The sequence below is a fragment of the Apteryx rowi genome, unplaced genomic scaffold, assembly GCF_003343035.1.
Source record: "Apteryx rowi isolate R43461 unplaced genomic scaffold, aptRow1 scaffold_633, whole genome shotgun sequence".
In the NCBI taxonomy this organism is placed as follows: Eukaryota; Metazoa; Chordata; class Aves; order Apterygiformes; family Apterygidae; genus Apteryx; species Apteryx rowi.
Window position 1 is genome coordinate 423,367 of NW_020450909.1, and position 22,168 is coordinate 445,534.

The following is a 22,168-nucleotide window of genomic DNA, read 5'->3' on the forward strand; positions in this document are numbered from 1 at the left end:
GTATTATATATTTAAGGTTTTGCTTGCTTTTCTGTTTTACTTTTAAACACCGTTATAGTATGCTTTCTAAGAGTTTTAATTTAAAAAAGTTTTTTTTTTGTTTTTTTTTTTTACTTGAATGAGACTCAAACTTTAACCTGTAGTTACATATGATTAGCATCTCTCCCTAAAGTGTCTTTCTAGATTTCAGATCAGCTTGAGATCCGGGCATGCCGCGTCTTTGGACAGCTCAGAATGCTGTGAGCTGGCCTGCTGTTCAGCTGAGCAGCTCGAAGAATACGGTCATGATTTCAGCTCAATATTTGCATTTCTTTTTAACAGAACCTTTTAATTCAAGGACAAATAATAATTAGTTACACCTCTTACAGAAGCACAAACCAAAATGACAAAATGGTCAGACAGCGCTATGAGAATCTGCGTTTTTTTTGTTTTTTTTTTAAAAAAAGCACATAACCCTGGATGAAGCCAAGTGAATACAATTTGTATGAACAGGAAGAACAATGTAGTAAATGAATACACACATGCCTTTAAAAGTTTGGATAAAAATGTGATGTAGACTAGTAAAATGTGCATATAACATTGTTTCCAACTTTTTCACTATTCTGGAATTCATAATTTAAAAAACTACTAACTGAACAATAATATGCAGCTATCCACTCCTCCTATTGCTGTTGCTATTACAAAAATCATTTTAAAATTCCTTTGTCTTGTCTTATGCCAAAAAACTCATTTTCATCATAAAAAACCTCAACAGTGTATCTGAAGTATATATTCTTGAACCAACTGCAGTATTACAATATTTTCTTAATCCAAATGCTGATAAACTTGTAAAAATATTCAGATCTGTCATTGTAGTTCATTAATATGAAAATAGCAATCAATCAATCATTTTTATAACACTCATTATTTGAAGCTGTCTGGAAATACTCCTGTGATTAATGGGGGAGAAGAGAACATGCTTATTCCATGCTATGCCTGCATTGATGATTAGGTACTATTAACYCTCTCTGGGTTTAATGGAAAAGTAGATCTCAGATTATGAAATTGTTAATTCAGATTCAGGAATTCTGCATGTTTTAGCTGCAACAGAATATATTAGTAATAGCACCATACACCAAAAATGGGAGGATTTTTTATATATATATATATATATATATATATATATATATGGGTTAGGCAAGAAAGCAAATTCTGTTTTTTTTGTTTAATAATGTAATTTACTGGGAGATGTGTTTTTTGCAATTTCTGCTAGTTCATTTGTCAGGGGAATGGACTGTGACACCAACACGCTGTCAGCTGGAAATATATGTGGACAACCTACCAAAGGCAACAAGCAAAATCCCAGTGTCCTGGCTTGGAAGAAACAAAGGCTAACAGTAAATGTCCAGAATATTTGAGGAAAACCCACAGAATTAAAATGACTGTAAGCATTATCATTCCTGCTAATTTCAGTGTCAGTTTTGAGGCAGGTTCACACCCCATGGCCTTGAATAGTGCGCAGGGTGAGGTGGGTGAGGTGACTACCACAACCCTTGGGCACATGGGACGGACATTGACTCAACAGAAGCTCAGCTCAGCTGGAGGCTCCCCTGTGCAGGCTGCCTTGCCACAGTTGGCGATCTGTCAAGGAATGCAGGTTTCAGATGGTTATAATTAATAATCATTTCCCAGACTAAACAGAGGCCATTTTTATCAACAGAAGGTGACTAAAGGCCCTTTAGTTAGGAAGAAGTACTATTTTTATTGAGTGTTAAATCAAGCAAGATGTTGAGCCAACACAGGTTTAAATTTAAGTAATTGCTTAAGTGCTCTACTAGAGTGAGACCAGTGTCTAATATCTCACCAGATCAAGTTCTAAATGGAAATGATATGTTTTRCTGTAGCCTTTGAGACAATTCACTTCCCCTTCTGAAAACATCATGTATACTAGACATCTGATCTTACATAATCAGGCAGCAGTGGTAGTTTTTTCCAGCCGTAGGAATAATGCAGGAGATGCACAAAGCTGAAGTGCATTTCAGAAAATGAAATCTAGTTGAACATAATCACAACAGTGATTTTCTTCATTAAAAAAAAGCGAAACAAGGAGATAATATTTCCTCTTGGAATGATTTTGATTTAAATTAAAAATTCATAAAGTTCAGTAATTAAGTGCTTTACACTGAAATCTATGCAATGTTCATAAATCATTCATATTAACAGTTTATGTGTATACATTTACAGTGATTTATGGCTCATTAAAGTTGTTTTTCTGTGATTCCCCACCACCACCACCACCTTCTTCCTATTCACCCTGACCCTCTCTCGCCTACCACAGCAGCCATAATTTTACTGTGCCTGTTATGGATGCTTTGAATTTCTATTGAAGATATTTATTCAGTTGTTCGACTGAAATGTAAGAAACAAAACTATGGAGAGTGTTGAGGGAAATATGTTAGTCTTACTATTGTCATATGCTAAAAACTAATAGTAGTATGAAAATAGAACTTCTTGTTTATTAATGTTCTGAATTGATCTACCATCTTCATAATGCGCTTTGAAAACATTTGGGATAGTTTTTCATAAAACAAAACAAACTTTCCTAACAGATTTAAGTAAGAAGCATAGTCTAAAAAACCCCAAACAAACAAACAACCTCCCCTCCTCCCCCCCCCGCAAAAGCTGATAGTTATTTGAAGGCATGGTGAAAATGAGGCAATGTTACAGAATTTGTAGTGGATGGAAAGGAGCGAGGAACATGATGCAGCTGGTTTATGGCCATGCCACCAGTAGCTAGCTGTGGACCTTGCTGCTGGCCAAGGCCATTGAGCCTGTGTGATGGTTCTTCTGGACCAAATGCCATTGTGATGTCCCCAGTAGTGCTCTGGTTGTCACATGGTGGGAGCTGCCAGAAACTCATTATATGAGTGAGATCCATGAAAGGCATGCTGGCAGTTTCAGCTGCAGTCTCTGTCTCCTTGTGCACTGGGTACTTATTAGTATCACCTGCAGGCCCTGAGGATGCTTCTTCCAGATTGATTTTGTGAAGCGACTGAGGTTCTGATAATGGCAGGTCCTCAAGAAGATGCACATTGTAACCTTTAACATCCACTTTGATCGGTAGATTCTTGAGGGATCCTGCTGCAAATGAGGTAGAACTAAGGTCATATTTATTAGGCTGATGAAGGTTCAGGTTGGCAGGAATGGTTGTTGGGCATGGTGTGGGATGGACAGCTGAAAGGCTGTCTACACAGCCCATCCTTTGTAAAAGAGGAGAAGGTTCAAGAGGAAGAGCAGTTTGTAGGCTTGGCTGGGAGTGAAGATGCGAACAGCTGTATTCCTCTGGTTCTGAGCTGTTCAGAACCCCATTCTGCATAGACACCCTGTCAGGAAAAGAGGACAGTATGCTGGCATCTTCCTTCAGTCTGAATGGAAGAAGCTGGTCGAGGAGACCCAATGAATCACCATTCTGCAACCTGCTCTTCAGCAGCTCTTGTGGATGAGTCTTCCTAGTATGTCGAGTCAAGTGGTCCTTCCGCCCAAACCTCTGGGCGCAAAACTGGCATAGAAAGTCTTTGCAGCCTGTGTGAACTACCATGTGGCGCCGCACATCTTTACGGGTATAGAAGTGACGCTCACAATGGTCACACTTGTGTTTCTTTTCCTTGATATTGCCAGTTGGTTTTCCTGCGTGACTTTTGAGGTGTTCCAACAAAACTTCTGTACCTCCAAACTCTTGGGCGCATACCCTACAGGTAAGGTCCCCACTGGTGGCTGCATGAAGGGCCAAGTGTCTCTTATAGCCTAGCTTGGTGTTGTACTTCTTGCCACACTCTTCACACTTGAAGGCCATCTTGTTAGGATCATGAGTTTGAAGGTGATTCTTCAGATGGTCTTTCCTGTGAAAGGTCTTTTCACAATAGCCACATTGGTGAGATTTCTGGGGAGAATGAGTGGCTGAGTGCCTAAGACAAAAAAAAATAAGTTATTTGCATTTACAGAACTCTAGCACAGAACTGAGATGCAACTTTAAGACTTGAAAACACTGGCACTCTGGAAGGAAGAACTTTTCACATATTTTCAGACTATTAGTAATAACCTAACTCTTTTTTTTTTGGTGGGGAGGAAGGGTTGTTAGTCATCTAGCATGGAGTAGGTTAAAAATACTGCAACAAAATCTTTCTGAGTAGCAACTGCAATTGAGGGAGACTGATTTCCTCAAATTCTCCCAACACAGGAAAATGAAAATTGGAACTCGGGGATGAACTGTCACTAGGACAATCCAGAGGAAAAAGATGTTTTTGTTTTTCCCCACACACCCACCAGAAAAGGCGTGCCTTCAGAGTTGTACCTGAGCAGTTTATATTTGGAAATGAAGGCTTTTGTGCATCCGTGCTGTGAACACCTGTAGGGGCGCTCCCCTTTGTGCGCATAAGTGTGGACTGTGAGCTTTTCAATGGAATCAAATATCTTCCCACAGAGTTGGCAAGGGTAATTGTCTGGCTCCTTCACTTCTCTTCCCTTCAACAGTGAAGACCGGCCATTTCTCCATTTAGGTATAAACCTCACAAGAGCATCACAAGTGCTTCCTGAGCTGGCACAGCTAAGCTTTGCAGCAGAGGAACAGGAAATGGCCCCATAGCACTGTGCAATGTTTTTGCCTAATGCTGCTCCTCTCAGTTTCCCTTTGAGTTTGCTTTTTGCTTTTACAGGTCCCAATTTATTTGGTGGTCTGAACCTGGTGGTAAGGACTCGGTCTTTATTGACGCACTGGTGAGATTCCAGCAGAGCAAAAGTTGCAAAAGCGTTTCTACAGCTGGAGCATATCCAAGGGTCTACGGGCTCTTTCTGCAATGAAAACAGAAACAGGTCTTTCTTATTAGCCATTCAAAGGAAAGATCATATTCTTCTCACTGACCTTGCATCTTCTCCTGGGCTTTCCCAAGACCTCTGTTGTTGTCATTTATGATTTTTACTTCAATGCTACCATCCAGCTGCTTAGCTGGAAATGGGCTAACTCTAGGAGTCTACAGCTAGAAAGAAAAAAAAAAAGGCTTTCTGTGTTTTTCTTTAGCATTTACTGCTCCCGAGTCCTTCACCTTTGTTTATCTCTGCGTACTGAATTTCAAAAGCTCTATACCTGTTCTTATTATGGAATTACTCATAAAAGCAATTGAGAATYGTAATTTAAGCTTAGACTGAGAGCATTTATCTGCTGTTGCAGGTGTACAAAAAGCCCAGAGCTGGGGACTGTCTAACTAGGTATTTTTCTGCACAGAAATGTAGTTTAGCAGTACAAGATTTCCCTGTGCTTTGGGCTGACTCTGCACTGCTTGCCCCTTTACTGGATGGCAATGGTTAATGCTTTCAGGAGAGACTTCTTCACCTAGCCTGATATGTGGCATTTGACTTTCTTAAGCTTAGTAAGAAACACCCGAGGTTTGCGAATCTCAAGCCTACCTTGGCTTAAAGGCACCAAAACAGTTTTTCAGCAAGTAATGCATTATTTGGAATTATCTCTGGGGAAATAAGAGCTCTACAGATCTACTGGATTCACTTGAATTCACTTTAAATATTGAAATTTAAAAAATTCAAATGACTAACAGTTACAAAAAAAAAAGTTACCAAGGAAATGTACTTCCAGATTATACATGACCACATACTTCCTTAGCTGTCCCCATATTTTACCTAAGCATCCCATTAACTGTCCTTACTTTCCTCGCTCTTGGGTTAGTATGCTCTAGGGACCATCCTGAGGCTACGCCCACTGTCTTTCTCTACAGATGGAGCCCTCTCCTCTCTTCTCTGTGTCCAACAGCACAGGTCCTCATCCCTCCTTACAGGATTACACTCTAAAACCCTCTATGCAAATGCACAAGTGGGATACTTCCCTTCCCGAAACACCTCTGAATTCATGATTCGAATGCATTCCCTGTTTAGCTTTTCCTTCTAGCTTAGGTTTCTGTCTCTTGACATTCCCTTTTTCAACAATTCCCAAATTTTGTAGCAGTCTAAGGATTCCTACTATCATACAAAGGGGGAAGGTACTGGGATCAGAACGGAAGAATTAATTACAATAGGGAAGATCGAAGCAGTCAGTGCTTGTATACAACCAGGCAGAGCATAACAAGCGGGAACCATGAAGTGGTGTGAGAAGAGCTCTGAGGCAGGACGGTCCAGTTATCCAAAAATTAATGACAGACTTAGTCTTTCTAAATGATCCCGCTGATTGATTCCACTACCGCTGTCTCTGTTAGATTACAAATGCAGAGCAAGAGTGGCTTTCCTCTGGATAGCTGTTTGATTAAAATCCCTCTTGACTTTTTGTTAGCCAACTACTCTAAGATTTTATTCTAGTATTACCAAAGTTACATAAACAGACAAAGTATGTAAACAAATTGTAATTTGCTATACCTGGTGATGGCTTGAATGCAGGTTAGGAATACTTACTGTTGTTACTGGAGGCAAAGGGCAGACATCAGATTCTTCTTTAATGAATACTGCAGAAGCTTCCATAAATTTGGCATAATCGGCAGCATACCATACTTTTAATTCTGTGTGGGGTTCGATTGGCTGTGAATAGAAGGAAGTAGCTCAAGTTTACTTGTGCCACTTTTCCTATAGAAAATAATACTGTATTCAAAATTGAGAGGGGTGCAACTTATCTTTACTTGTGTTCTTTGAATCTGTTTAAATCACTGCTAACTTAGTTTCAAGATTCAAGCACTTTCTGAGCATTACTATCCAGTATCGTTTGACACTTTTGCAGTTTCTAAAAGCAGAAATGTATAAGCATAGGCAGAGATTTTGGGGTAGGAAGTAGAAAGGAGGAGTGCTTCAGGCCTCATGACCACTACTCAGTGAGATGCATTTGTCTGTGATTTCCAGATGTCCAGCAATCTTTCCAAGCAATAGACCACATCGATGCCTTGATACCTAGAAGCCCATTAGACATGACATTTAACTATAGGGTAAAGGGTAAGAGAAAAATGCATGGTGTGTGCACAACAGCTTGGATGCCTGCCAGATGCGTCACACTCACTGAGCATTGGTGTAGAGTCGATCAGTGCGTGGACTCCAAGTCAAACTTGCATATTTCCTTGTGCTGTCACTAACGTGTCATACTCACTATGCACATGCTATTGTACGTCTGCCCCTCTTTCGCTGAAGCCTTCTCACACATAAGGGGGCCCTTGAGCTGCAGTTTCCCATCCAGTCATGTTTGCACAAATCTTCTCCTGGATTGGACTATGACCTCCTTTGACAAATACTTCAGTCAATAATACAGCAAACAGAAAGAGAGGCGTGATTAAGATCTGGCTAAAGATCCATTAGGTATTTGGATAAAGGAGAAAAGTAGCTTTGGGGTCAGGATTTACCTGATTTCCTATCCCCCCATACAGTATTTCATTCATCTATAATCAAAACAATACTTGTTGCAATAGGTGCATAGCCAATCTGCATTGTATATATAGATATATTTAAACTAAACTAAACTTGTGCCACTGTAAAGAATAAATTATCTTTGAAGGACAGCGGTTGAGTCTTATTCCACAAAATGTGACATTTTAAAATGCACTTAGTTTATAACATCCTTGCTACATAAGCGTAGTAGGTGAAAAATAACTTGGACTGTGAATGCTGACAAGTGACAGATAATTGTGTGTGTGTGTAATGTCCAAAACTGAACTTCTGAACTCTCAAGCACAAGCCTGCTTGCTAGCTGCAGCCCATATGGGCCAGTTGTACATTTTGATAACATCTGGACTAAACAAAAGTGATATGTGCTGAATCCTCCAATTAATAAAGAGACATAGGTGGAAACAGAAGGCTGATTACACGTTGTGCTTCTGCATATAGACTGTTTAGATGGAGAAAACCAGACCTGYGAGAGGAAGATCCTGGAAAGTGGAGGAGACCTCTAGAGGCAAATGCCTGGGGATGCCCAGGCTCCTTGGCTGGTGACATCTGAGACTGGTAACCACAAGCAGCTGCACAGGATGACACCAGCACAACTTTCTGCCCAACTTCCTGGACCAGCAGTCATCTGCCCACCAGGAAGGGAAGTTAAGACCAAGTGAATGTGACTTTGGAGGGGGAGCAAGTGAGCAAGTGTGTGAAATGTCTGAAATAATCAAGCAAGGCAAAAGCTCTAATCTTGGCTCTTAAATAAGCTCCTGTATCCAAGTCCACTACGAGCTGTTGTTTACTCTGTCTTATCCAGGACAGTAAGTGAAAGCTATGACAGCACCCACATGAGATTTCCTGTGATGAGACAGACAACAGGTTTGGATGATTTTTACTCCCTCACAATTCTATACATTTTTAAAACACTTATTTATGGGGACTGCAGTCATTAGGTCAGCCCTTACTCTAACAACAGCGTTAGTATGCCATTTACCCATATCCATACATGTATGCTTTTGTAGCTGTAGTTTCACAGCACTGAGGCTTTTTCTACCTGTATTTTTCTACCTGTATTCATACTCCATCTCCTTATAAAAACAGTGGGAAGAGGAGCCAATATTTCTACTCCAAACTTAACAGAGTTTATTCAAAATACCTTGAGAAAGTATTTTCATAACCAGCCCCAAGGCTGCCTCACAACATGATGACCAGCAGGGTGTGCCTAAGCATAGCAAAAGCCTGTAATGTTCACTGACCAGGACAAAATCTGCAGGATTCCACAAAACAGTGAATCACACGAGGGACTTAAGAGTGGGAAAACCAAAGTAATTCCCTATGATGCATAGTATAGTTAAGGGTCGAAAGCACATTACTTAGACTAAGATACTCTTCATTTTAGTATATAGGATGCAACTCTCCATTACTGCAAATGAGCAGTGTTCTGTTGAAGTTAGCAGACCATTGCTTTTTGTGCCAGCAATGAGCTAGCTCAATAGTATTTAAATTACCAATAAGTTACCAATTCATAACTACAACTTCTTAGAAAAGCATTTGTTCATGTTTCCCAAATACAGTACTATTAACCATGACAGTTCTACATGTCTAGCATACATTTAAAATCATATATTAAATCTCAAATGATACAGAGCACATYAGAATTTTGAGCATAGCCTAAGCATTGTCTCAGATTAGTATCTACTGTTTTACATCGATTTTTCTATTTTAAAGCATTCAAATGCAACTATATTTACTACTGTTATAAAGGACTTCCAAGATGTAAAGTGCTATCAATCACCATTACCCTATTCTCACATCATCACTGTATGGTAAATACTTTCCCCACTTTTCAGATGGAAAAATGAAAGTGGAGGAATGAAAGTAAATAATACTATCCCACATAAACATGTGCCAAACTTGAAAATGAAATTGAAACACTGGATTTTAATCCTACAGTAACTTCTTTGGCTAGTTTCTCTCAATAATTTCTTCTTTTTGCAGCTCACGATGATATACGATCGTTAAATTAAAAAAGGATAAAAAAAGGAAAATAAGAGATCTTCAACATATAGATTCCATTCTAAGAAAATCTTCAGTTCCATAGGTGTCTAAAAGAGTAAGTTATCACTGATTAAAGTAAACTCTCCTGTCAAAGTGTCCAAAACAACACAGGGGAGGAAAGCAGAAAGATCAAGTCTGTATATTCCAATGTTATTTATAAATACAGAGTATTTTGTTCTCTTTCCTCAGGCGTGGACACAGTCCAGAAACTCTACCATAAACTGATCATTTCATAGCAACATCACAGTATTGAAAGTTCTGTGGTTAAATCTCCAGATTTAATGAGAGAGGAAAATAGTACTTAAAGATTCTACTTAATATCCTGTTTTTGAGCACCTGGTGTCCAAAAACGTAATAAAGGAAAGGAATGTGTGTTTTCTTTCCAGCATGAAGCGCTGCTGAATGTAACACTGCTAGACAATCTCACCACAGACCTATCTGGAACTGAAGAAAAGTAAGACTTTATAACATTCATGTTTAAACACAGTTATCATGAATGATATTTCTGCTCCGATTCTTCACTACCCAGAACAGTAACTACACACTGACTTCAAATGCAAAACCCCATGCACTGCTTGCTTTACTATGGATTAAGTGATATAAAAGCTGGTATGTAATAAAGAAGCAGTTGTTTGAATATAATCAGTCTTTCATCTGTAAAAGGGTTAGTCTTTCACAGTCTTTGTCTATGAATTATCATTTAAATGATAGCTGAAGCAGGGTGGGTTTAACTACCTTAACAGTTGTGAAGTAGACTTCTCCGCAGTGCTGATAAGCCACAAGAGTCTGTTCTTCTTGGTTCCGGGCTAACCGGACAAACATCATCCAGTTTCCACAGTCCTCATTGGGAGTGTCCAGAAAGTACTTCCCTCCATCTTTCAATACCTGACATAAAGTGGGAAGATGGGAGAAAGAACATGATAAAACCAAGTCCTGTACAGAGACACATTAATTTTTTTTCCTTTAACTTCGAATCATGGCTACCAGTTATTTACCTGCTCCCAGTGATATGTCCTTTGAAAACATGGTTGTTTTGAAACAGACCACTCTTAAAGAACACCGAGTGCAAAAGAAAGTGAAGAGTGAACACTTTCCAAGGCACTCAGCTACTAAAATAACTGTGGGCCTTTGTATGTATTTCCAGTTTATATTTCATCATTTTATGTTATATAAAGATAATATTATAAGGACTAAGTGCAGGCAGGTAGAAAGATAAGCTTTATGCCTTAATGTACTTCCTGAGTACTTGATAATCTCAAACTTTAGTGCTGTATTAATGCTATGTTTTGCATGGAACAATTAAACAACTGTGTAATAAGTCCAAAGAGGTATCATACAGTATAATGGCATTTTAACAGTCATCTCTTTTTCCCCTTAACGATACAAAGGTAAATACAAATGAACAGTTGTGCTATAAAAATCTTTCATGCTGCTTAATTTCATTCTTGTTAGATTCCTTTCCAACAGAATGCCTCGATGAGGCAAAGTATTCCAGATCCGGTGCAAGGAGGTTGCTTCTCTGCAATACGTCCTGGAAGACAGACAGCTGAAGCTGCACAACAGATGTCAGTACTGCATGTATCTGTTCCACTAACCATTTAAAAGCTCTTGAGAATTAACAATTAGTTGCAAAACAAATTTCATTTCCATTGCTTTGGGGAACTATTTTACCTAACTTTGTCATGCTTCCAAGGAAAATACATGCCTGTTGGATGAGCCCTGGTTTGGTCACATACTCATAGTTCTGATAGGGAGAAGTCAAGGCACCTGCTGCTCTCTCTTGTCAAAAATGTGGGAATTTTGCCTCTTCTTGTGAAGAAACAGCCCATTCATCAGGCAGAGCTGTGCTTATCTGAATATACTTCTAAACAAACGAGGCCGATAGAGGATAGAGTGTGGTTTAAACTGGCTTGGTGAAGAGGAAGGAACTGGATGTTTAGTCCATCCATGTTCATAAGCTTGTTAGAGATATGTATTCTCTGTATTTGTAAGAATTAAAGTGTCTCATAAGGACTGAAGAAATTTAATCATGGGGAAGAATAAATATTCTTTGGTGCCAACATCTTTTGAAAATCCCACAGAAGGATAGTGTTACTCTGCTGGCAGACCACTCACATGACCTCCATGAGCAAAGGCTGTCTAAAGTGACTATTGAATCTACTACTTTTGTTCTCAAGCAAAATTACAGGAGTTGTCTGTCTGTCTGCCTGCCTTCCTCCACAAAAGACAGTGTTCCCCAGGCCTCAGCTCCTGGAGAAAACATGAGTGAAGACACAAAGCATGTCACAGGACAGCGGCTGAGGGTCGCTCTCCCCTGAGTGGTGAGAGGGCCTGACACTCGGCGTGGGCTCTGCGAGGACTGGGACTTGCTGGGCAGTCCTGCAGGAGGCTGTGGCTGGACCATGGACTCAGTAAGACAGAGTCCAGGCACAACCGGGCATCCCTTCAGTTATGTTTCCTTTTGATAACGGACAGGCTCAGGAGGGACGGACTTCCTCAGTCCAGCTGAGGGGATGAACATAACCAGACAACYGGACCCGTGCAGCAGAGCACACAGACCAGGGTTTAGTGGATTACAAGAAACTATCGCTCCCAGGAAACTCCAGTGGGAAAGGATGCACATGCATATATATTTAAGCTAGGCTGGTCCTGAAAGAGGTCTTTATTTGTACTGGATGAAGTACAATTAACAGTGTCATGGTCCAGATGGGGTGATYAGTATCTGAATATCCAGTATAGTACCAGTCCTAAATAACAATCTGTCTGAATAAATTGAGTTTGTACACTATATATCAAAGTTTATATATATATATTCACATCAGTGAGAAATGCTTCTTCATCCCTGCACTGTTCTTCCCTACTAAGCAGGTGCCTTAGTGAATATTTCTGTCACTACTGTTAACTCAGTGTACAAACTTAACCCTCCCACTAGGAAGGGTGTTAAGCCAAAATCCTTTTGTTTTATTTGTGAAGATAGTACCATCCTTAGACACTTTCTGTGGCTGTGCTCTGTGAAAAGTTTATCAAGATCTGTTAGACCAATAGGTAAATCACCATGGAAGTAGTAGAACATTCCTCCTAGAAAGTAAATAGGCAAACTTCTAAAAACACAGCATATAAGGACATTTTGGCACTTTGGGGTATGCTGTGCAATCTAATAATATGATTTCATTTCATTATATATGTATCAGAAATACAATTAATTAACTAGATTAGAAGGCAAATGCCCAGTTAAATATGAAATGTTAAAGACACATATGCACTTCATATTCAGTCACAGGGTTTTTACATAGGGAACTGGGGCAGAAGAAGAAAGACACTTGTGCTCCTTAGTAAATAAATAAAATGAAAAATATAGCACTGCTTTTCTGATGTAGTTTGAAATCCAACAAAAAAAGTCCTCTGAAACCCAGCGGAGTTTCTGAGTTAGTTACCTGCAGGACTAGCCTGCTCTCATCATAGCAGGTCAGTTTTGTAGACAGTTGACCAACATAAGGACCAAACTGTGTTCTCTTCTGTATTACTTTCTTTGCAAATACTCCAAGGACTGCAAATAGAAAAAGACCAGTCTAAAATTAATACACACATCATGAACTATTTATTTCCTGTATATTTACAGCTATGAAAATGGAGATACATACAATAGTACCGAACACATGAATATTTCTTCTATACAAATAAATCTGGTAAATCCTTCTAAGGGCAAGAGTCTGAAAGGATGTAAATCTTTAAAGAGGCTTTTCAGAAAGGGGACTTGGATTGAGCACAGTTTGCAAAAGTGCCTAAATCCATGACAGGATATTAAAGTGAGCGATGACATGCAACACTCAAAACTGCTGATGCTCTTCAAGGTATGAGCTGATGTTACAGTGCTCTGCTTGTTGACATAATGACAAGGTTGTCCTCTCCCAAACTGAGCAGAGAGGACCTATAAAACACAAAATAAGCTGCCTTACTCATTCTAATTATTCCCCTAGCTAATATCAGTGGTACGACACAACAGGCATATTATCATTCTCTTTCTGAAGTGTGATCTAGGCAGAATCCAGTTTTACACAGGCAGTTGTGGAAAAATCTGCAAGTTAAGGACGTAGTTTCCATGTTCAAATTTGGGAATTCAAACTGTCCTGCCATCAGAAGGTAGCAACGTAGTCTTTCTACATTGTTACCTGAAGATGCTGCAAAAGGTAAATTAACCTGCTATGTTCTCTTGAGTTTGCAGGGGGATAGGAAGAATGGAGTGGGGAGGTTAGTTGCCATTTTGTTTCTAGACTTTTATTGAATACTGTTTCCTGTCAGTCAAATGTCACACCAACTCTGGCTAATGTCCTTCCATCAGTCTATGCATTGACATTACTGAAAATCAGTCATAAAAAACAGTGGCTGAATGTGAGCTTTAACAGTGCTCAGTTCAAAATAAAGTCGTCTTCATACTGTTTATACCTAATGATACGTCTTAAGTCATTCATGAAAACAAGCCAGGGGTAGTACTTTTGCCTCCTCTTTCTCAAATGTGGGAGAAAGCTAAAATACTTACTCTGCTGGTTTCCGGCTCGTAGCTCCAACACTCGCAAAGTGAGGTAATGAGGTAGGGTAAGACGGGCTCGGCTAGGAATAACCCTATCTTTAGCCCTGATGAGTGGTCCATGGAGCTTGCATTCTCCTATAAGGCTTTTACCACAGTCCTCACACCCTACAAACCCAGAAAAGAGAATCCAGTTACAAAAAAAATGATATACTGTTCTCCAATTTAGTATTTTCTAATTTTGTCACCTGAGGACATATCTTGAATTACCAATGCTTTTCTTTACAGCACTTCTCTACATAAAGTAGTAAAAAGGTTATCTGTGTTTTGATCTGGTGAGCCAAAACTGAAATGAAAGGCTTGAAATAAGGCCTCCAGTTTTTGCTCTTTCGCCTGTGTGAATTGATAGGTCTGGAACTCCAAAGATTTAGCCATGTACTTATTCAGAGGCACTGCAAATAGTGCCACTGGAGACTAGGATTGCAGCAAGATTGAAGCTCACAGTTTGCACATCTAAAAATCAAGGTGTATATAGTTGTATATAAATGAGAAGGGCCAAGTTACTAGTAAAAAACAAAGTAACTTGCAGAGAACACGGAGTCCAAAAAAAGATCATTGTGATTGTGAGTGCATAGAGCATTCTCAGTAGAAGACTAGACCCTCAGGATACCATGAAAAATGAGTTTTATAGGTCTTAGAGTCACAACTCACGTGACAATCACATCAAGAACTGCCTCCTCATAGACCATGCTGCCTATGGAAATAACCAAAAGGAACACACTGCATTTCCTGATCCTTGTTTCACAGTAATGACATCTGCAGGCTGAACACATGATTCGTCCAAAGAGGACATTAATGAGAAACGTACATCTGCAAATTCTGACTTTCCCCCAGCACACTATGATATTTTTGATTGAGTCTATCTCAAACTGGTTGCCAGGGAAATGCATATTGAGTAGTGACACAAATTAGCAGTGAGACCCTTTAACAAAAGTCATACAGACACTGGTGTTACATAGGTTGATGTGAAAAACATGCACAGCAGGTCTTGCAGAAAATCTTTTTTAGACAGTAGAAACCAAACTAGTGAGCCAACTATTCCTTATGACTGAGCTAAAAGGAAAAGCTGATAGCAGTCATCCATGACTACCTTGTCTTGTTTTACTTCTGAAAAGGCTGTTGAGCAAGTCTATTCAGTAACTTACAATAAGCAAGAGAAGAGAAAAGTCAGAAAAGTCAAAAGAGTTCAAGAGAGCCATGGGAAGCTGTAGCAAAGACTGGGGCAGGGGAGATGAGACTTCCCAACAGACAGGGGCCAGCAGCCAAAGACAGGTCGAGGGAAACCTAAGGGGTCAGCAGGCACCACCTGGAGAGACATCAGAGAAGGTCTTTGAGAAAGAGCAGTAATATTATAAATGCAGTATTCAGAGAAGCTCCAAAAGATGTAGTTCCAGCTTTTAAACATAGTTAGGCACTTGATTAAATTACAGGCCTCAAAAGGCTAGTCCCCAACCCTCCCAAGCAAGTCTGAAGTATTCCTACTGAGTTCCCTGGGCTTTTTATCAACTGTAAATGAGGAGGTAGACTTACATGTTGGTCAGGCTACTGATAGCTATATGCAGTAGCTAAAACAGGGACACAGCAGAAAGGACTAATCACAACCAATTTCTAAGAGATAACATCATTCACTCTCATCAGTCTTCATTCTAAGAGGCAAAGTACTTTTAGCAAATGAGAAAATTAATTAGAGACACTGCAGTAGTCCATGCTTTTCACAAATTTTGGGATCATGMAATAGTTTTCTTTTGTCATGGCTCCCGGACTGCACACCTGCACTACCAATAGCTGAAATCTATGATTCTTTTTTGCTAGTGCTACTGATAAAGAACATGCCGCTCCAGAGCTACACGTCTAGTTGCTTAAAATACGCAAAAAACAAAAAAACAAAAAAACAGCTGCAGAACAAATTTTTCTTGTTACACGCTGTTTTATAAGCCTGAAAGTCCTTTATAGCTAGGCTTCTAGAAAAAAAATATTTTCTTGGTGATTTAACTTAATAGGCTTTTAAACAAATTACCAACAGTCTATGTCTTCTGAGGGCAACAAAATTATTAGGGGTCCTCCATGGGCTTCCTGAGCTTACCTAGAATAATGGTGACTTTGTTTCAAGTTGAACAACTCCTGCTTGGAGAGTTGTTGCATGCAAACTGCTGAAAAACATTGCCAAAAGCAAAATGGAGACAAAGAACCGCTGTTATAGGGAGGATGTATCTAATCGTAAAGTACACGACCTTATCAATCCATGCCATGCCTCTGTGATTCATCACAACTGTGAGCTCCTGAGCAAACCTTTTAGCTGTCCTGGGGCAGTGCCCGCCGAGGAGCTCCACGGTGGCAGCAGGCTGCTTGCAACACGTGGGAGGGCAGCGGAGGGCTGCTGGAAACGGGAAACAGGGAAAAACAGGCCAAATTGGTGTCTCTTGAGTTTGCCTCCAAATTCAGCCCTAGCGCCCTGTTAGTTGACCCCCAAGCATGCACCCTGTTGCCACTCTAGCAACCAATTTTGTTATAAGTTGCAAGCGAGCATGGCACAACTAAAAGGCTCGTGACCGAATGTCCCTTGACACAGCTGTGACAACTGCAAGTTGTGTTCAGCTATCACATTTTCATTGCTATTGCAATAGCCAGTTGATGTGACTCAGCTGACAGGTGGTACCATCCCCACTCGGTAATTCAGTGACTTGCAATCATGTGAACACRCCTTTACAAGCACAGTTGTAAACTCCGCACCAGCGTCTACGCAGGCGGATGATTTGATTTTGAATCAACAGAAACTTAGCACTCTTGGGGGACAGTTAAAAACATGCACATGGAAGATGCTGGCTGCAACTTACAATTATGCTAACCCAAAGAAATCTGTTGATAGAAAGGTATCTAAATGAGACCTGAGATCCTGGAGTCTAAGGATGTCAACCTAGAGGACTTGATAAAGCAACAGATAATTTCATCTTCTTTAACTTATACCTTTTATAATTGAAGTGAATGAGTCTCTATATACTTATCATAGCATTAGTCTAGCTATGCTTTAACTTTTACTACGGTTTTATTTGGCTGTTACTTTTAGTCTTGCAGAGACATTGAATCCGTAGCCGAAGTTGACAGAAGACAAACATGGCGACGCAGTCCCAAAAGAAAGAACCTATCTCCTACGATCAAGACGTAAGGTGTGAAACAATTCCCATGGCATGGGCACTGGGAAAGCACTCCTCCAAAATTAGGGATTGCTTTAAATCAGCATGGGTACTGAACAAGCCACAAAGCTTACAGACCACAGAGACGAGGGGCTACACAGATGGCATGCATAAACTGTATGACGAATCCGCCGGCTAGCACTGAATGAAATTAGCTCCAGAACTGGAAGTAGTTCTGAATTAGGACAGTGCTCAAAGTTAATTAGCTTTTCCACCCACTTCAGTTGGTATTCTGGCAGCTCAGTACATCTTGATTTATGTGTTTTCAAAGTACCTTGCTAGCAAGGCTTGTGATTCTTCTCTGGTGACAGCATGTTGAAATATCCAGAACTAGCTAATAGGATTTTCTGTATTTTATTACATGGAATATGAAGACTACTAGATAATTTAGCCATTTAACAGGCATCCTGGAATTACATTCACTATGCAGTATTTCTGACCCCATACCAGCATGCCAGTAGCCTGACTCTGAATTTATTGCACACTAAAAATTGTGGGGTGTACCAGAAGCATAGGATGGGTCACTATAAGAAAATCATAACTGAACTCTTTAGAGCATCTACTGTTTTAGGAATTACCCTGGGGAATGGGGATCTTTGTAATTTTTTTCCAGGAAACTAACAACACAAAAGCTGTCGAGTTCACTTTTTTCCTTGGAGATAACTACACAACAACTCATGACCCTTTGTATTTGAATTCTATAGCACAGATGCTGTTACAGAAGGAATGTATACATTATTATAGCCCCAGTATGGCACCAGTTTGCACAGCTCACTTGGGTTTTATTCCTCCTTTTATCTTGGCTACTTCAGTAAAAAAGTAATGATTTCAACAACAGTCTCAGAACACACCCTAAGCTGTTCTGAAATATGGAACATTGTTATAGAAACAACACGCACTTTGCAGTACTAGCACTGCAAATTAAATATTCTGTTAGAAAAATCACTTTGCGATGAAAGCTTTTTCCTGCTTTCTGTTAGGAACTTTAACATATCACAGTTTCCCCATTCCCTTAAATGATATTTATATAAACAAAATTAATGGATTCCACGTCACATTTACAGGACAATGTCCAAGCATGCTAGAAAAAAACAGAACTGCCTCTGCTCTTCTGCTTTGCTGCCATTTAAACGAGGAGTAGGCAACAAAAAGAAAATAGACTCAACAAGGATTACAAGCTGTAAAAGAAGGAACAGGGTGTCATTTACTATATCCTTAGAGCAGCAGTGCTATAGTATATAATATACCTATATGTACACACACACACACACACACACACACACACACACATACATATATACCTGCAGGGTACTTGTTTGGCCATGTGAGCCTGGCCAAAATGCGGACAGCTCCCTTCCCGGGGTAGGGGAGCCAGCTGGGAGGATCGCTCACCTGCGCTGCTCCCCTTGGGCCAAGTCTAGACRAAAGCCAGCCTCTGCGAGCACCCCGCAGGCCACCGCTGGTCCACCTCTGTGGCCACTGTGACTTCTTCCAGCTGATGCCGGGGCTGCCTATGCTGCTCCTTTGGCCAGCGGCGGCCGCGCTGGGATGGCAACATGTGCGAGCGGGGCTTGAGCACGGTGAGCAAACTCTGGTTCCCAAAACAGCGGCACCATCCGAGGCCAGTGCCAGCCCCGCAGACATAAGCCCAGCCTCAGGGAAGAGCTCATTAGTGTGGGCAAAGCGCCACGCACTGCGGTTGCACAAAGTCCGGGCCTGGAGATAATGGGAGCTATACATAGCTATACAGCAGCAGCAATCACTGTCACGAGAGCGTGAACATACCACCACTTCTTCAACCAATCAGCTTCAGAACCTCATTTTTTAAAACCAATTTGCCAAAAACTAGACCCCTATTAGGCAGTCTTTCTGTTTTCTCCAACCTCGACTTCAAGGGACTTTACAATACTTGAATACTTCAGTGGCTCACAGACTGTCTACAGCACTATTACGTGCACTTTGCATCCAGAGGCAAATCGCTCCTCTTAAAATGTCCACTTGTAGTAAAGACATCCTGAGAGAAGTGATCATTCAGCTGAGCAGTATTTAAAATTTGCTACTCTGCTTTGCAGTATTAGAATTAGCTCTAGTGAGCAAGGAGAACAAAGATCAGTGCACACAGTAGTCCAAATCCAACTTTAATTACAATCATAAGATTTGCAGAGCAAACAATAGTAATTTATCCCAAAGTTATACTGCACTGCTCTACTATCCTTGCTTAGCTTTTATGTGGAGGAACGCTACATAAATATCTTGTTGAAATTTTCTGTGTAATATACATTGCGCTTGCAGTATGCAAGTCTTGATTCTTCTTACATGAGAGTACATGAGATTTTCCTGCTCTGCGGTTTGTTCTGAAGCACTCACTGCTGGAAAAGCTTGAAAAGCTTGTTTCAGAATATAATTTATTTGGCAAAAATTCAAAGTACTCAATTAGCAAACAGTTAATCCCAAGTAGTTTTCCCATTATTGTGGGCCACTGCCACACATTTCCTCTGTAAAAAATGTTTATGAAAGAAGCCTTACACGTCCTGAGTTTGATGTGGATGTGTAAAGTGCATTTACAAAGGAGCTGAAACTCCTAACTGATTAATAATTCATCCAATTTATATTATTGAAAGCTCAAACTCCAGTCAGTTAGCAGAGGCTAAGAATTTTATTCAAATCCAATTAACTTATTTGCAATATTTTGCTATGATAAATTTTCTATTGACTGATTTTCAGTTTTTAACTGTAATAACTGATCGCTAGTCCAAAACGAAAATAGGTGAACATGTCTTCAGTTTCTCCTTTTGGTGGCTCCTCTCTCTCAAATAACAAAATCTGTCTTTAGTAAAGAATTAGAACTGCTCAGTCACGCCTGAGGAAAAAACAAAAAAATCAGGAAACCACACTAAGAGCTGAGTTTGCAGTCATAACCGGTCACCTGAGCAAAGAATGCAAACCTGCATATTCATCAGACATAGCATTGTTCGATAAATATTAATGCATTTTCTATAATCCTACATCCAAAACAACACCTCAGAGGAGATTTACYCCTAAGCACTTGAAAGCTCAGAGTGCCTTCAGCGGATTTCACACAGTTAGTTCAAATGTCTTTGACGCAAGGGGACCACAAAGCCCCACGACTTCTACCTAGCACACGAGCACGGAAACCCTGGGAAATGCGGGCTGAGGGCAGTGCTGGCTCCTCCTTAACGCCCTGCATTGCCAATTGCCAGCCCAGAGCTCGCAGACTTGCGGGCAAGAGCCCCTCGGGTCTTGGGGGAGGTGAGGGAGGAGGAGGAGCCCCGATCTCGTGCAGGGGTGAGCGGCACCGTGGGAACCAACACCTAATGCCATTTTGGGGACACCCACTCCCTGGGGAAGAGTGTGCTAGGTGGTTGGCAAACATCCYCGCAATCGAGCTTAACATTAAGCACATTTATAATAGCATGACCTCATTCTACTAAAATGTAAAACTTAAAAAAATGAGTTACTATATGTAGAGACTGAAACGGAGAAATAAAACAGTAACGTGCCTTATTGCTATCCCTTACATTTAGTCACGCTGGCAGGTAAAGCTAATTCCCAAGAACTAGGACCCAGGACTGTAGATAAGCCCCATCCTTCGGCACCGTCTTCCTGAAATAGATACTGATCTGGAGTGACACTTTCGCTTACAGATCCTCTATCCTCCCCTCTGCCCCCACCTTCTTTCCCAGGAAGAAAGACGGTTCTTAGGGAACGTACATCCTTGGGCTTTCTACGCTCTCCAGAAGTGATAATTAATCAAGGCATCCACTCCTACTTGTCCAAAACATATCCTGTTTTAATTAAAGGATGCCTTTAGAAAGGACCCAGAGAGGCTTAGCACTTAGCTGGCTATAAAGAAATCTTCTAACACAAAGCAAACATGCATTTTCCTGACAGGCATACGTTTAAGTACGTAAACTTTTCAGAACTCCAAAACTATTTGCTATACAAACATATATAATGATAACAATGACTATGATTCATTACTAGTTCTTAATAGGGAGTAATCATGATGACAGTCAAGCACATCTGGGAACAATAAAAGCTTTTGGACTGGTAACTGCAAAGTACTATGATGGGCACAGTCAGAAAGAATTTAACCAGCTTCCCATAAAAGCCATCCTCCCATTAACCCCTACGAGGCTTTCTACTGTGGTCTTTCTACTTAGCAAATCTAACAAGCAAAATAGTTTAGAGAAGATTCAGGAGAAGGAGCACACTCAGGCTGTGAAACTCGGTGACGATACTGCATATAGCACCTTCAGTAGGTGTTCATGAAGTCTGTGCAGCAAAAGATATACCTGTGCTTTGGTGTCTCTTGCAGACTTCACAGCTAGGATTAAAAGATTACCTTCACGTTTTGAACTCCTAAAAGGGCAGCAGCTTATAGGACTTTACAGTAAACTTAAAGAAAAAAAAAACAGCAGGGAAGGTATGTAGGTGTGTTTATCACAGTTTAACTTCACTCTATGGTCAGAACAACTAGTTTATCAAAGTTCTTGGTACGTTCATTCATCTGAAAATGACTTGAGATCAAGGCATTGGTTGATTGAAAGCTATGTAAAAAAATAATCTTTTTCTGGTTATTCTTGGGACTAAAATGCACGTGTCACATTTCTGGTACACCACATGGGTTTTGGTTGCTATCAGAATCCATATACATAATGGGTACAATTCAAATGAAGTCACTTCCTGTAGTTTACATGTAATAGTTTCTAATCAGCATGAACAAAGAGACTTCTCTCATTGCTGAAAGCTGAATACATTTCAAACAATCAAACTGAAAAATGCAGTTTGATTTTTCAGGTTTTTTTTCCTTCTTTCCCCCTCCCTCCACTGGCTTGGCATGAAGTCATATAAAATTAGTTCCAGAAACAGGGTAGGAGGCTAACAGCAAATTCACAGAAACAACTGCCATTTTTTATGAGAAACA

The 22,168-nt window shown here is 40.3% G+C and overlaps 1 protein-coding gene across 3 annotated transcripts in view; it reads right to left on the minus strand.

Moving 5' to 3' along the window:
• Nucleotides 1-462: 462 nt before the first annotated feature.
• The window catches only part of PLAGL1 (PLAG1 like zinc finger 1), a 29,865-nt gene continuing 8,159 nt past the window's right edge, over nt 463-22,168 (minus strand). Inside the window, exons 2-7 of one of the 3 annotated variants that reach the window (XM_026084291.1) lie at nt 13,982-14,137; nt 12,879-12,991; nt 10,180-10,329; nt 6,430-6,552; nt 4,718-4,827; nt 463-3,944 (exon numbers count right to left, since the gene is read on the minus strand). In XM_026084291.1, coding sequence (XP_025940076.1) covers nt 2,669-3,944; nt 4,718-4,827; nt 6,430-6,552; nt 10,180-10,329; nt 12,879-12,991; nt 13,982-14,137 — 1,928 coding nt within the window. In that variant the 3' untranslated portion in view covers nt 463-2,668. Of the gene's footprint in view, nt 3,945-4,330; nt 4,828-6,429; nt 7,250-10,179; nt 10,330-12,878; nt 12,992-13,981; nt 14,138-22,168 lie in introns of those variants that run through there. The other 2 variants (XM_026084290.1, XM_026084292.1) reach the window with 2 other exon arrangements.